Source organism: Sinocyclocheilus rhinocerous, unplaced genomic scaffold (genome assembly GCF_001515625.1).
Source record: "Sinocyclocheilus rhinocerous isolate Xijiao unplaced genomic scaffold, SAMN03320098_v1.1 scaffold757, whole genome shotgun sequence".
Taxonomy (NCBI): domain Eukaryota; kingdom Metazoa; phylum Chordata; class Actinopteri; order Cypriniformes; family Cyprinidae; genus Sinocyclocheilus; species Sinocyclocheilus rhinocerous.
This window is the reverse complement of record NW_015662957.1, coordinates 944,365-960,221: the sequence shown is the minus strand read 5'-3', so window position 1 is coordinate 960,221 and position 15,857 is coordinate 944,365. Positions and strand designations below refer to the sequence as shown.

General features: G+C 36.0%; 1 protein-coding gene across 1 annotated transcript; it reads left to right on the top strand.

Moving 5' to 3' along the window:
• The first annotated feature begins 13,397 nt into the window (after nucleotides 1–13,397).
• On the top strand, nucleotides 13,398–14,368 carry LOC107728628 (serine/threonine-protein kinase pim-1-like). Its single transcript, XM_016538880.1, has 3 exons — nucleotides 13,398–13,743; nucleotides 13,843–14,019; nucleotides 14,274–14,368. The coding sequence occupies exons 1-3, from the start codon at nucleotides 13,398–13,400 to the stop codon at nucleotides 14,366–14,368; spliced, it is 618 nt and encodes a 205-aa protein (XP_016394366.1).
• Nucleotides 14,369–15,857: the final 1,489 nt, after the last annotated feature.

Below are 15,857 nucleotides of genomic sequence, written 5' to 3'. Positions count from 1 at the left end.
GCACTGCAAGGATTAATGGGGCTAGAATACAGACTGTTACCTATTGGAGTAAAATAGCCAAAGCTTTAAAAGATTTGTTTTAAATTGAAGATGCATTATTCTGTGCGGTAATTTGCTGCCGTGGTTTATTTGTATGTTCCTTTTAAATTACCCTGAAGTATTATTCACTGTACTTGTGTGTTTTTTCCCCTTCTTTTCTTAATATTTACACTGTCGTTCAAGCTCTGTAATGTTATTATTTCAAATAAAAAATCAATCACAAAAAAAAATTAATGAAATGAATTTTGTCATCATTTACTTGCTTTCATGACGTTACAAACCCAAATGACTCCTTTTCCTCTTCAGAACACAAAGAAGATATTTGGGTCAATGACAAAGGTGCTCATTCTTTTGTCCAATCTATGAATTTAATCAAAAATGCATCTCTTACATAAATACACTTCTTACTTGATGAGATGAATATTTCTTTTTTATTTCTAAATTTAAATGCCTTTCAAGTCAATGTTAAAAATGTCAGGGTGATGTTCTGGTATCATAATGAAGGAAAAAATAATTAATAGAATTAAATAACTGAAAAGAAAATATTAAGTAGTTCGGCTTAAACAGTGCTTATAACCGTTATAACAGGAAAAAAAATTAATAAATCCTCCGCAAGTCATTAGGGTTTTTGAACAGGTTTTTGGTTAAAAGCCTGAAATAAGGTTTTTTTTCCCCGCCGGAGAAGTTGCCAGCATTTTTTATCATATTCACCAAACTTTTGTGAACCCCATAATATACTGCTTATGAATATGTAAACAAAGAATAGATCACAGGAATGAGCATCTGGTTTGAAAAAAATGAATGTGGGTAAATTCTATCAAAAAACATTTTGAAAATCTGAGACAATTACATTGTTGTAAAATTTTCAGATCAGTTTCAGAACAATAAAAGTAAAATAAAAGTACCCCACTCTGATTTTTTTTATCTTTTACATGTCTTGAAAATGTGGTTGCTAACAAGTAGCTAGAAGGGACAACAAAAATTGTCGGGAACATTAAACATCATCATGTCGAACAGGAAAACTAATACTCACTAGTCCACTTTCACAGCCTTGATGTGTTTATCATTGCACTAGGGATGTTCATTTCGGTTATTTCTCCTAACCGACGCTCGTTAACCGATTATTAACCATTAACCGACAAGATTATTTTAAATTAGAATTGAATTAAAATTAGAAAGGATAAGTGTCTGTGACCCATTAAAAATACTAACATTTGTTTTCCAGGGATTAATTTTACATGTGCAAAAAGCAGCAAACCACAGAATATGAAGATTCACATGGTCACATCACGCACCTGCAGCGCTTCTGCGAGCGGAGAAAAACATAATAAAGCTAGGCTATATATAACGAATAAATTAGGGATGCTCCAATCCGCCTTTTTCGCCTCCGATACCGATTCCGATACCTAGGGTTCGGTATTGGCCGATACCGATACCGATCCGATACCAGTGAATTTTTTTTCCCTCATTTAAATAAATGTAGAATTTATATATCTCTGTGTGTGGAACTAATAATCATTCTTTCACAATCTACTAGATACAGACTACTTCATTATAAAGAAAAATAAAATAAACAATAAATATGACCGATACCCGATCCGAGAAAAATGGCACTATCGGAGCCGATACCCGATATGAATATCGGATCGGCGCATCCCTAGAATAAATAGGCCTATATGAGAAATATATTTCTATCATGACAACTCTCAGAGGGATTGGCATGGTTATGTACATGACAATGTTAATGTATTTGGTCTTGGCGGAATCGTACGGTATCTGTGACTGGACAAACGACCCAACGGAATGGCCAGAGGTGTCGTTTCCCAACATTATTATTAGGCTACGTTATAGGCTACAATTGGTGATAAAAACGCCAAAAAAAAAAAACATGGTTAGCCTATTATACTTTTACTATAGTAATACCATTGCTAATTTTCATAAGGGATTGTGTATAATAATATGAAATAAATGTTTTAATAGATTATGACATCACAAAATGAACCTGAATTTCACAAGAATTTCACAAACAAGAATTTTGGCCTTTTGTGAATATTTAATTAGATAATTACTTATTTGCATATTTCTTCATGTAATCAAACAACTGTGGAATCATGGTGATATCTATCAGTTACCTTTTTACCCTATTCACCTTTGGTGTCTTGCCTTAAAATATATTTCTGTCATGACAACTCTCTGAGGGATTGGCATGGTAATGTACATGACAATGTTAATGTATTTGGTCTTGGTGGAATAGATCTGCTATGCTGCTGCTGCGGCAGAGCAAGTACCGAGACTTGCTACTGTCAATACATCCACAACATGCTGCTGTGAGCATGCAAGAAATATTGCTGCTGCAAATATAACATACATGAAATAACCCCCATATAGCATACATGAATCACCTCGTAGCAGATCTAGCCATCTAGAGTTTCATGCCAGAACTCTGTATTTTTACTTAAATAATAAATTAACAAATCGAAAGAAAATACTGTGCAACAAGTAGGCTAGTCTAGTATGCAGAGTTTTGGTTCATGCGCGAAAAGAAACCAAGACGGCAGAAAAAAGCATCTTATTTTTCTTTATTTTATAAAAGCACAAAGATTTGTTTTTATTGTGAATATACACAAATAAAAGCAAACCTTTTACAGTTTAGATTATCTGTATGACTCGAAGGAGTAGTTGTTTCCATTGTTAGAAGGAAAAAATCCAAGTGATTGCGCCGGTGCCGCACACGCGCACACAGTTGAGCATTTCTAACTTGACAATGCAGCCTGTTCATTATCATAATAAAATACAGTCAGTCAAACATATAGAAAAAACACACTGCTCATTGTAGTCAAATCTGTGCGCACATTTTGTTTTACATGGACATTGGAACACGAGTGAAGTACAAAACCAGGTTTACATAAATAATATTTTGGCATTCAAATGCATCGTGAATACGGAAACATTTGGATTTGTGTCGAATGAGAGACCCAACGTTGGTTTCAGTTTCGTTTTAGCCTAAATTAATTCATTTTGGCTTGTCCTATATAGCTATAGCTTCTTACATTTTTAATTCTTGTTCTTTTCTGTATACAGTTCAATTTAAAAGATTTGCTGTGGAGTGAGGGGAACTAAAATAGTCTAGCCTATATGTTTATAATGTCTGTAAACATTTCGTGTCGGCATTAGGCCTATTTCTGAATGAAATAATAAAATGTGATGTTTTTTTTTTTCTCTCAAATTTTTTTTATTTTATAGGTCTACGCGTAGCGTATTTTAACCATGCAGCAAACATTTTAAAATATTTTGATTAATAACTGGAAAAAAAATACTTTTTAAACCGTTTAACTGACTGCATTAATCAGTCAAAATTCTTACTGTTGGTTAATGGTTAACCGGTTAAAATGAGCATCCCTAAATTGCACTTTTGCAATCTATTCCATCTCAAACTTTCCAACTTGTAGATTTTAAATAAAGGTCGAAAGAGTTGTCGGAAGTTTAGTGGTGGTGATGTTGAGGTCTGTTTATAGCCTAACTTTAGCTTTTTACTTTTGATTATTATATATAGGCTTCAAAATTCATTAAAGTTGTGTTCATTTTTGAAAATTTTGATGAACAAAATTTGTACAAAAATACTCAAAATCATTTTACTAAATGATACATTTTTTTTTTTAATAGATTAAGATGTGATTAAAAAGGAAAAAAGGGAAATTATAGTATACCATAGCTCTGTTTGAAGAACTTGACAGCCGTGGTCACCATTCACTTTCACTGTATGGAAAAGAGCAGCTCAGAAACATGCTATAAATATTTTCTTCTGTTTTCCTCAGAAGAATGAAAGTCATACGGCTATGAAAAGACATGAAGGTGAGTAGGATGATGGATTTTTCATTCCTAGGTGAACTATTTCTCTAATTCAAATAAGACAAGGGGTGCAAAAATATACGGTAAAAATAGGATTCTCTCACCACAGGGCAAAACGATCTTGACGATATCTAAACTAAGCCAGCTATTCCCTGCAGAACAGGTGGTAAACACACCATATCCACATTACAGCCATAATGCTTTTTATAGCCTGTCTGCAGAGCCGAAGAACTGTAATGGGGAGTGAGTTATGACAATAATAACTCTGTCTCTTCATAATCAGGTAATCAATTCAATCTTCTGCCAATTGTCTCAGACAAATGCTTCTTTCGCATCCCCTGTAGAATGTAATTGAAGGGTTCTGTCGTTATTGACTCGTGTAGAGTAAACACCTGTGAGGTCGTCGTCTGTTGTTGTGGGCGTCCATTAATTTCAGATGAGTAAGATTAACAAGGTGTATGTAAATTAATATTTTGCCACTTGAAAATTCTTTAGACAACTCAAGGTCATTGATATGAAGTTAATGTAATGCAATTTTGAATAAAAATTCTATCTTTATTATACCATATATAAAAATCTGCAAACATCTCACTGGTACACTTAAAGGAATAGTTCACCCAAAAATGAAAGTTGTACTCAAACACTGCAAAGGTTGGTCTTCACTCGAACACTGACGCAGCGTGACACTGACGAAGGCAGATAGCCAAAATGTTTGTCTTTTATCCCCTGCTTTAATTCAAATAAAATAATTTAGAGTGCAGACCAACCTTTGCAATGTTTAATAAATATAGGTCTTGGAACCTAACCAGCTGGAAGAGTGCGGTGAATGGCATTGATTGAAAATGTACTCACCCTCAGGCCATCCAAGATGTAGATATCAACAATGAATCCTCTGCAGTGAATGGGTGCCGTCAGAATGAGAGTTCAGACAGCTGATAAAAAAGCACAGATCAAGCACTGTTTACAAGTGAAAACATCCCAAAACAGTTCTAAACAAATATGTCAGTAGATTTTTATGTAAGAGGACAACAGGGGATGGATTTTTTCACTGGTGGAAACATTATGGATTATGGAATGGTATTTTGGCCAGAAGCAACAGTCTAGCCTCAAAATGCCTCAATAATGGATTTGTTTCTTACAAACATGCAGCTTTTTACTTGACAAGATGTTTGTTGATGAACTGGAGATTGGAGTTACTGTGCTGTTTTTATCAGCTGTTTGAACTGTCATTCTGACGGCACCCATTCACTGTAGTGGATCCATTGGTGAGCAAGTGATATAATGGTGAATTTCTCCAAATCTGTTCTGATAAAGAAACAAACTCATCTACATCTTGGTTAGCCTAAGTAGGAGTGAATATTCAGCAGATTTTAAATTTTGGGTGAGCTATTCCATCAAATAGCTTTTTTACAAATATTTTTTTGTGAAAGAAAATAAGATATTGCAGATAGAATTAGTAGAATAGATTTGTTCTGTAAACATTTCATGAGCTTTTAGTGCTGAGATATAAAAAGACAACAGTAGCTGATGTGTCCACCTCTCCAGGCAAAAACGAGGGGATCTTTCCCTGCAGAGGAAATGCTAAGCTGTGGGAGAGATGCAAGAAGCAGGGAGCTGTATCGATCGGAGCTTTAGCAAAATCTACCGTTGCATCTGTGCCAATGAGAGGAAGAAAAATTAATATAATGGTGAATTTCTCCAAATCTGTTCTGATAAAGAAACAAACTCATCTACATCTTGGTTAGCCTAAGTAGGAGTGAATATTCAGCAGATTTTAAATTTTGGGTGAGCTATTCCATCAAATAGCTTTTTTACAAATATTTTTTTGTGAAAGAAAATAAGATATTGCAGATAGAATTAGTAGAATAGATTTGTTCTGTAAACATTTCATGAGCTTTTAGTGCTGAGATATAAAAAGACAACAGTAGCTGATGTGTCCACCTCTCCAGGCAAAAACGAGGGGATCTTTCCCTGCAGAGGAAATGCTAAGCTGTGGGAGAGATGCAAGAAGCAGGGAGCTGTATCGATCGGAGCTTTAGCAAAATCTACCGTTGCATCTGTGCCAATGAGAGGAAGAAAAATTAGATCAAAACCTTCTGTCCGCGATTGAATCATGCTGGTGTCACTCAAAAAATCTCTAAGAGCCGGGCATGGCTCCAGAGAAATCAATATGGCATGGATGGATATTAATGTTTGGTATTATCAAGTCCAATTGAAATCACATTGAACATGAGAGACCTAATCGTTTTATTAACAGTTTATATTCAAAGTATGTTAGAAGTCTCTTCCATCTTCCAAGACAAACCCACTAGTACTGAAAACAGCCACTAGTACTGAAAGTCATCTAGATAAAAATGAGAGTCAGTATTGATCTGAGCATTTAGCGAACAACCGTGTAGCACCATCCTGTAAATCAGAGAGATGAAAGCATGACAATTGGACGATGACAGACTCTCCGTGTTTTCTTTAAACAATTGTGTGTCAGTGGTCAATATTTTCTTCTGTGACTGGGTTTGACCCAAAGAGGTTTTTAAGAATACAAAGATGCGCATCACAGCCCCGTGATTTTGCTGCAGTTGTCAGAGTGACAAGTTTATTCTGCTTGTACACAGCAGAAGATCAAAGATACAAGAAAGTATGATATTTACATACCAGTAACGCATGGTCCTCTTTACAATGTGAAGATGATGACATCGTTTTCCAAATGTGCATTGTATTTTTATCACCTCAAGGTCAGTGTGGTCTGTCTGTGAAAACTTGAAGCAAAATGTAGACACAAACATGGATAGCTGTAACCTCAGGCAGCAACAGCCTGCAGAATTAATGACAGTCAAAGCACAGATCTCTGCTCTGTATAGCTAACTTCATAAGGCTCAAGGTTTGATTGATTGGCCCAGCTCAGTTAGCCCTTGCTGGTAGATGCTGTAACTACACCATTCTGGAATTGCTGGCATGTACTGGGGAAAAATGGTGTAGTAGGGTTTACTTTTAAACAATTTTCACAAAATTCACAATTCATTTTCAGAATTAATTACAAAGAAATGGCAAGTAACACATAGAATTAAACACAAGTTTTCAAAGTAGAAAGACTGAAACAGTATTTATTTGTAAAAACCTAATCTAATAATCCTTATTTACAACTTTACAAAATATTTTTTTCTGACTGTAACATGTTTTTTCAGGCCCATAATAAAGTTAATTTTAAACATTTATTTCAAATATGATAACAACAACAAAATCCAACAGGATCTTTAAAATTGGCTTAAATTAATAAATATACTATTATTTTGTATATTTATTTAGTATAGTATTAGTATATTAGTACTATTCTTAAAATATTCAATTAAAATAAAAAGATGCATAATAATTATTATTAAAAACAATAAAATAAAATAATATATATTGTAAAATAAATAAATAAACTTATTTATTAGTATATTTATTTAGTGTACTATTAGTGTATATTAGTATTAGATTATTCAATCAAAATAAAACATTTGATATGAATACATTTGATTTTTATATAATATATAATGGACAATGACACAATTATTGGCTTAATTTATCACTTTGCCTCTGTAGGTAAGTATATTACCTCTTTATCCATTATTGCAAGATTGATACTGTAATGATCATAATCACATTAAATGAATAGGTCAAGAAGACTTTCCACAAACTGACAAGATCAGTGTAACAGTATGCATCTGTGACAGGAGAGGACTTTTAAAACAGTTCATTTATTTTTTGAGAACAGGGTCTGCCTGAGTCTCCATGGTGACAGGTTTATTAGGTAAAGACATGTTTTTAAACCTTTTGCTAGGGCTTTGGCTGGGAACCTAATATATAATTACTAGCCTGTGTGATTCACTCTTTGCAAGCTATTATAGAAAAGATATAGCTGCTGGATGTGTTGTAGAAGTGATACTATCCACACATATATGGAAAAGATATGTACGCTCTACTCCAGGAGGAACTACCCACACTTAATGTGGTTTTTGCATTTCTGTTTAGGATTTAGGCGAGTCAAATCTGTGATCCATGGTTCATGAAATTCAAATTTGTCGTCTTGTCAACCGTGTGAGATGTTCTTTTCCCTCTCATCACTGCTTTCTCCAGTTCAAACTCAGCATTCCTCAACAAAATTTCAGTCTGTTTCCTCATAACACAAAAGCACAAACATAATACTGCAAACAGCTTATCTTATAATTGCTAGTTTTACAATAATTGCATATATGCATTATATTTATTGCTACAAATTTTAACCACCAAGAAACTGTGTTTGAGGGAAGGCCACTTGAATCCCCAGTAATATTTGTTTAGCAGCATAATAAAGATCTTTTGTGCTGTTAGCGGGCCAACTGTACTCAGCACTATTTTTGTCCGACTGTTGAATAATACAACACATGTTGAGACGTGTTGGTGAGGCAAAAAGCAGAAGGCAAAACCAGACCACCTACTGCATAAAACATTGCATTAAGCTAAATACAAGGTACCAAGGAAGATAAAATTAATATTAATATACTCCAGGGAGCACCAGTGCTGTAGAGCAAATATATGAAGCACAACTGATGTGTATGGCACCTTTTTAAAGGTGTTATTAATGTGAAATCTTGATTGTGATACTGAGATAATCAACAACCTAACAATTTTCACTTTTAAAAATGCAAGTAAGGAACAGGTGAAACTTTCAGGTGACACTTTATCTGGAAAAGTGTTTTCAAAGATGTCAAAGATGAATCAAAATCCCTAATTAATTCTTTAAGTCATTATTAGTGAAAAAATACTCATATTTTGTCAAGTACTGTATGTTACAGATTATAAAGTTATACGTAATAAATGTAGGAAAACAGTAAAAACATTAAACATTTGGGTTGAAAAAAATTCTAAAGTCTAAATAGCACTTTCTGTAGAATGATTTGCTATTTATATCACTAAAGCAATTACCAAAAAGTGTGGGGTATTTCACACTGCTCAGAGTCTTATACCCATACTATGCATGGACACCATAATAATAATATATAACAAATAGTGTAATAAAGCACCCTGTCACCAATTAAGCACATGAGTGAAAGCCTATCATTAAATCTCAAGTAGCACAATAAAACCCATTATCTGAAAGGAAAAGTTGACATTATGCAAAATGCATATCAACAACCATATGTTATTTATGAATAATGTACACTGAGTGTTGTGAGACGAGGCTTTGGAAGTGGAATTTATAATCACATTGACTTATAGACCATCACTGGTACTTTAGAAGCAAATACCTATAATAACAATAATAACAACAAATTGTTGTCTTTACCTACGATTCCAAAAATGCAACTTTCAAGAAAATCAGTAAGTGTCAGCCAAAATTGTCTGTGAATACTTAATTGGAGCTGGCATGTTCTTAAACAACAGCACAATCCTTTGAACACACCGTAGTCAAGTCAAGTTATACAGTAGAGCAGCTTCTCAGTAAAATGTCAGAATCAATTATGCAAACTTCAAAAAATTAGGCAAATCTAAACTTTGCTGTAAAGCAGCTCTAGCTCAATAGTAAAATTATATTTTGAATTCAAATGGCAAAGTTTGTTGAACGGTGATAAGCTTGACTTACGAATTTGGCCATTTTCTTATCAGTCAGGTCATCACATCTTCAACATCCTTCTCGAGTCGACCAGAGAAGGATTTGGACGCAGTCATCAAAACAAGGAGTTGATGTTGAGGCACTTGAAGGGAATGATGCATCTGAGCAAAAACAGGAGACACATCTAATAAATGTTCAGACAAGAAAAAAATACATTTATGATTGTTAATACTTATTTTATATAAAGATTTGAATTACAATTATATGATCTGTAATTTATTAATGGAAAGTAAAACTATTGTTTGTTTGTTTGTTTGTGCTTAACGCCATTCCAGATGCTATGCCTATTTTCATGGAGAGAAATATTATGGCTGAATTATATCATGTTTTTATCATTTATTTTTGCTAAAAACTCCAAAACTGTATTTGGATTAACTTTAAGTCTGTTAAAAAAAAATTTTTTTTAACTAAATAAAAAAATTGTCAATGAGTTAAAACCAGCACAATCTAATAAAACATGCTTAATGGATAAAGGGATTCGGCAGAGAGAACATGTTGGAGGATCTTCCTCTAGTATTAAACACTTGTGTGTCATCCTGGAATGACCAGTTCTACAGCGAGTATAAACAATCTGATCCCATCGGTTAGAAAATTGATAGAATTTTTTTTTTCCAACATTGGGACTAATTTCATTTGCGTTTATTCATTGTATATATATCCCACTCTGTTTGCCATTTGTTATTAACACAGGAACAAATTATTGGTTTTAAATCCATAGGAGGTACAGCACAAAATTTTTGATCCGCCAATAATACTTCTTTTGCAGCAGAGTCGGCTTCCGCATTTCTTTCAATTCAAAAGTAAAATTATAAACTATAGGCCAAGTGTTCAATAAAAACTGAACTCTTTCAGATGAGATGGTATCAAATGCTACAATTAGCCAAATTAATAGCATTTTTACTACTGCATTAGCAAATAATGCTATAATGAATATTTTTTTAATTTTCATTATCAACCCAGTATAGACCTAACAAACCCCTTATGTCGCTCATACACTACAAAGCCTTTAAAAGTCAACAACTGTCTGTCGTCGCCGATTTCTAATAGACAAATTAATGTTTTGAAAATTATCAATTGCTCAACGATTAGTTCCTCGGTGAGTTAATTCATAAAACTGCGATATTAATTCGAAATACTAACGTTATACACTATGAAATTAAATAAATATATCGTTACCTTGCTCTCTCTTTCTCTAAAGTGATTTTTCTGACCTGTTTCTTTCAAAAAGCTCACAAAATCACACGTGTCTCTGAGACAGCGCTTCGGTAAAGTCGTATTTCATACAAATGCAGCCTTACTTCGAAATGTAGTTACATTACATTAAGAAGATTGTCACGTTCGCGTGTGCTCTCCGAGGAAATAAAATTTGTGCCTGACTGGCTTTTACGTGAGGACGTACAGTGCGTGCAGCATGTTTAAGTTATAGTATTTCAATTATATTTAACACAGCAACATGACAGAATTGTGTGCTGTTCGGCTGTGAAATTCAAGCACGTGGCGCGCCTATTTAGAACGTCAAGGGTTAAAAAAAAAAAAAAAAAAAAAACGTCAAGGGTTGCGGTCACGTGACATGATTGTGTGACGTCACAGAGCACAAAACGCACAAGCTGAAGCTTGGAACTAGAGTTAAAGCGAATTTCGTGAGTGAGAGCCAGTGTAAAGTATTGACAGAAAGTGATTCTACTAACTGAAACGCTTTAGTAGATAGACCATGTACAGACACTAAGTCTATTTAGACTTACACAGATTGGCATTTTGAGACAAAACAGAGGCACTGATATATTTTAAGATCAGTCAGTGCAAGTTTCTTTCAGTTAAAACAGCTCAGACTTAAGCTTAAGCCTGGTCTGTGAAACCGGGGGAGTGTGTTCTAGGTTTATAACATAATCAAACAGAATGTCCAAGACATCTGTGTTTTTCACTGAGTGCAGTGAAGTTGAGAGAGAAAGTGTGGATAGGCTGGAGAGGATCAGTCTTACCTCAGATATAATGTCTGACTCTGTCAGCATCGAAGAGGTGACAACTGACAAAAAACCTGTCGAAACAACAACGGGAGGTTCAGGGAGCGTGAGCTCAGATAATCAAGGTGGCATGAAGGCTTGTCCTACAGACAGTGTGGAGAACAGCCCAACAGGTGAGCTGGTTTTTGCAGGTGCATATGTTGCAGAGAAAAAGGTATCTTTGTGGTGTTCTTGGCCTCATTTAGAAAAGAACTCTCAGCATTTCAGTACTATGAACTTACATTTCTTTAATAAATGCATCAAATAAAAGCAAAATTTATTTTTCAGGAATTGATTTGTATTTCATCTGTAGTCAGAGATTCTTAGGTTACTATTCATTTTTCTTTATTTTAGAAAAACCTGCAAAAGGGAGGAAGATGAAAGAAGTCTGTGCTGTCTTTCGGAGAGTATGGAAGGCTGTAAAGCGCCCTTTCCATTGCTGTGATCCAAACAGTGTGGTGTGTCTTACACCGCAGCCGGAGCAAGATGATTCAGAGCTAATGCTTGCCCCAAGTCCCTTCAGAATCACACCAACGGCTGACACAGATGCTGCTGACCCTGAGCTGGTTCGTCTGCCAGGCCAGGTCTGTGAAGATGTTGAGTCGTTGTGTGTGCCAGGTCCCTCCTGGACTGAGCAAACACTGGACACAGATCTGGCCGATCCTGAGTCGTCACCTGTGGCAGATCCGTCCAGTTCTGATCTGGGTGATGGTTAGTCACCATTACTTTGGTTTATGTTATTTCTACCATCTTTTATTTTCTATGTTCTATTCTCTATTATTACTTGCAGTTGTAATTCTGATTCACTGCATGTAACTTGTTTGTTGTACTATTTTCACTTTTAATAGTTAAATTTTTCTTCATTTTAGAAAAACCAAAAAAACAGAGGAAGAGGAAAGGAGTCCTTGCGTTCTTCAGGAGATTCCGTAAGGCTGTAAAGCACCTCTTCCCCTGCCGTGACTCAAAGAGAGTCCAGCAGAATCTAGACGATTCTGAGATGAAGTTAGCAGAAGTTAGCAGGTCTGACCAGGTCTGTGCAGCTCTCCAGTCCCCATCTGTGCAAGCGGCCAACCCAGGACCAGCCACTTCAGCATTGTCACGTGTGTCAGATTCATCGGATTTGGACAATCTGGATTGTGGTGAGTTATTATTACCTTTGTTTCATGATATTTCTGCCCTCTGCTATTTTCTACATTTCTTTCTGCTTATCATTATTTAGACTGTAAATCTGATACTCTAACTTCCCTTAGAGTAACTGACCTGATTTACCTGATTTATTAGTTTTGTAATACTCTTTAAATTGATCTCTTTTGATCATATCAGACAATGAAAGGAAACTGATGTATGGCCATTTTCTTTTTCCTGTCTGTTTTTCAGGATCTAGAGTGTCTCTCTTTGTAATGGGAGAGATTGTAGGATGTGGAAGTTTTGGCGTGGTGTATGAGGGATCCCACATATTTAGTGACAGAATTAAGGTAAAGCACTGTTTTATTGACAGATGTAGAAATGTGTGTCCTCTGTCTAGATTTAAACACATTGTAGATGTGCATGTCTGGCACTTTGGTATGTTTGGAAAACTTAACTGTGTTTTTGCCATTCACAGGTTGCCATGAAGTACATCCACAAGCGCCAAGCTGACCGTTATCTTGACGTTGTAAGTTGAAAAATCTAAGGAATATTTGGTTGATTGAGTGACTATTGTTGTAAATACCTGTAGCTAGCATTAAGCAGAAATGAAATAGACAAAGATTTAAGTGCAAATTTAAATACAATGATGTTCATCATTCTACCTATCTTTTAAGTAATGAGTTACTCAAAGCCAACTGTTTGTTTTTCTCTAGGCTGGTCATTCCAAACCTTTGCTTGCAGAAGTGGCAATGTTGCTTCGGTTGGGACAACCTCCATTATGCCCCAACATCATCAAATTGCATGATTGGATTGAGAATAAGAGGAGCTTTGTGCTCATAATGGAGTACCCAGAACCATGCCATACCTTGAATCAACACATCATGTATTCAGACAACATGAATGAAGGAAAAGCACGCTGGTTAATCTGTCAGTTAATCCAAGCTGCGAAACACTGTATTGACCGTGGAGTCTTCCATGGTGATATCCACACAGGAAACATCCTGTTGACTGACCCCAGTTTAGAGCTCAAACTAATTGACTTTGGTTGTGCTCATCCAATCAGCAGTGAGGGCAATCTCAGCAGTGAATATCGAGGTATGTTTCGTGTTACCATAGCAGAGTGCAGTGTCATTGATCACGGTATTGTCTTTTTGATAACAGCATTGCTCAACGCTAAAAATGTTTCTCTCACAGGAGCACCACTCTGCACCCCACCTGAGGTCATAAGGAATACCACATTCCATGCTAACCCAGCATATGTCTGGGCAGTAGGTGCTGTGCTCTTTGAAATCTTGCATGGATATTTGCCCTTTGAAAGCCAAGATAAAATACTGCGTGGCTACGTTCAAGCAAAACCGACTTTATCCTCAGGTAAACACAACAGACACCTCTTTGCAATCTCTGAGTCTCAGTGTCAGACGGAAAATATATGTCAGACAGGATATGACAGGAAGTCTAGCAAGTAACAGATGTTCACTGATGGGACTGTTGACCTAATTATTTAATTTGGTATATTTATATTATCAAATCATGAAATCTTGTATGTTAAAACATTTCAGAAGCTTTTTCCTATGTCAGCATTGATGTTGAGTAAGACTAACACACACTCTCTGAAAATTTTACAGCATGCCGTGACCTGATTTTCCAGTGTTTGATCCGCAATCCAGCTAACAGACTGATGCTACAGCATCTAGAAGAGCACAGGTGGTTTAATAACTAGACAGCGGATCCCGTGCATCAACCAGACAAGAAAAGGTAGTGTAAGACACAGAGTAGGTATTAAATTGTTTCTCAGTCCCCTCTTGCACATGGGAAGAGTCATGTACATGAAGACAAGACTCTATCTGCAAAGTTTATTGTTAAACTGTATCTTATACAGGCACATTATAAGAGGTGGTACAGAGATTCATCCAATAAGAATCACACATTACATAATATAGGAATGAAAAGGGAATAACAAAATCCATATACGGAGGCTTTCTGGAACAAAAGACATTCCTCTCCATCTGTGCCTTGTGGACCAGAAGACAAACTCAATGAAGCCCTCTTTCACAATCTCCATCTCCCCCTTGCACTCCAATACACGAGTAGCTATCAGGGTATCATAAAAGCAGATGTTAATATACAGAGAGAGAGAGACCGAGACAAGTCAGACTGAGCCTATTATTTTTTATATATTTTAGAAAAACCTGCAAAAGGGAGGAAGGGGAAAGAAGAGCTAATGCCTGCTCCAAGTCCCTTCAGAATCACACCAACGGCTGACACAGATGCTGCTGACCCTGAGCTGGTGCGTCTGCCAGGCCAGGTCTGTGAAGATGTTGAGTCGTTGAGCAAACGACAAACGCAGATCTGGCGAATCCTGAGTCGCCGCCTGTGATAGATCCAGACCAGTTCTGATCTGGGTGACGGTGAGTCATCATTACTTGGGTTTGTTATTTCTGCCATCTTTTATTTTCTATGTTCTATTCTCTATTATGACTTGCAGTTTTAATTCTGATTCACTGCAAGTAACAACTTAAAAATCCAAATTTGTAATTGTATTACTTAGCATCTCAAATAATCTCTCACAGAGATGTTTCTAATAGTTCATAAATGTTTCTTCATTTTAGAAAATGTTAAAAGAGCAAAGCAGTTCATGCAATCTACACGATTCTGATCCAGTGCCTGTCCAAGTTCTATCTAGATTAAGTTCAGACGCCATTCTTGTTGAGTCTGAGCCAGGGTTTCTGATCAGGTCAACACAGGCCAATGCAGATCCAGCCACTCCAGAGTTGTTGCCGTTTTTAAAAAAACGCATTATTTTTCACATAATTTACCTTTATTCTACACCGCTCTGTCCCTTCCCCTATAAACGCGCTGATGATTTCCTGGTTTTAAGAAGCCACTCCCTCAGAAATACACGATGGGCTTAGATTGGTTATCTGGCCCAGTGTGTTGTGATTGGCTAAACCGCCAGTGCTCGTCTAAAGTCACGCCCCTCACCTCAGTGGAATGTGTTCCGGTTGTATTGTAAACAACGGCCTCGTTAATATCGCTTATCAATTTGAGCCCGATTGAGGCGCAGAGGGTATTAGTGAAGAGGATTGTGCAGAACCTGTGCAAGTACAGTTCTTAATGGTATGTTTTTTGTTTGTTGTTGTCTTGAGGATATTATTGAAGAGGATCGTGCAGAACCTGTGCAAGCACGGCTTTTAATGGTAGGCCTATGT

Bases quoted from the DNA above. Each gene is read 5' to 3' on its own strand.
- LOC107728628 (XM_016538880.1), top strand. From the start codon at position 13,398: ATGTTGCTTCGGTTGGGACAACCTCCATTATGCCCCAACATCATCAAA. The intron at 13,744-13,842 runs GTATGTTTCGTG...TTTCTCTCACAG, and splicing joins TCTCAGCAGTGAATATCGAG to GAGCACCACTCTGCACCCCA. The intron at 14,020-14,273 runs GTAAACACAACA...AAAATTTTACAG, and splicing joins AAAACCGACTTTATCCTCAG to CATGCCGTGACCTGATTTTC.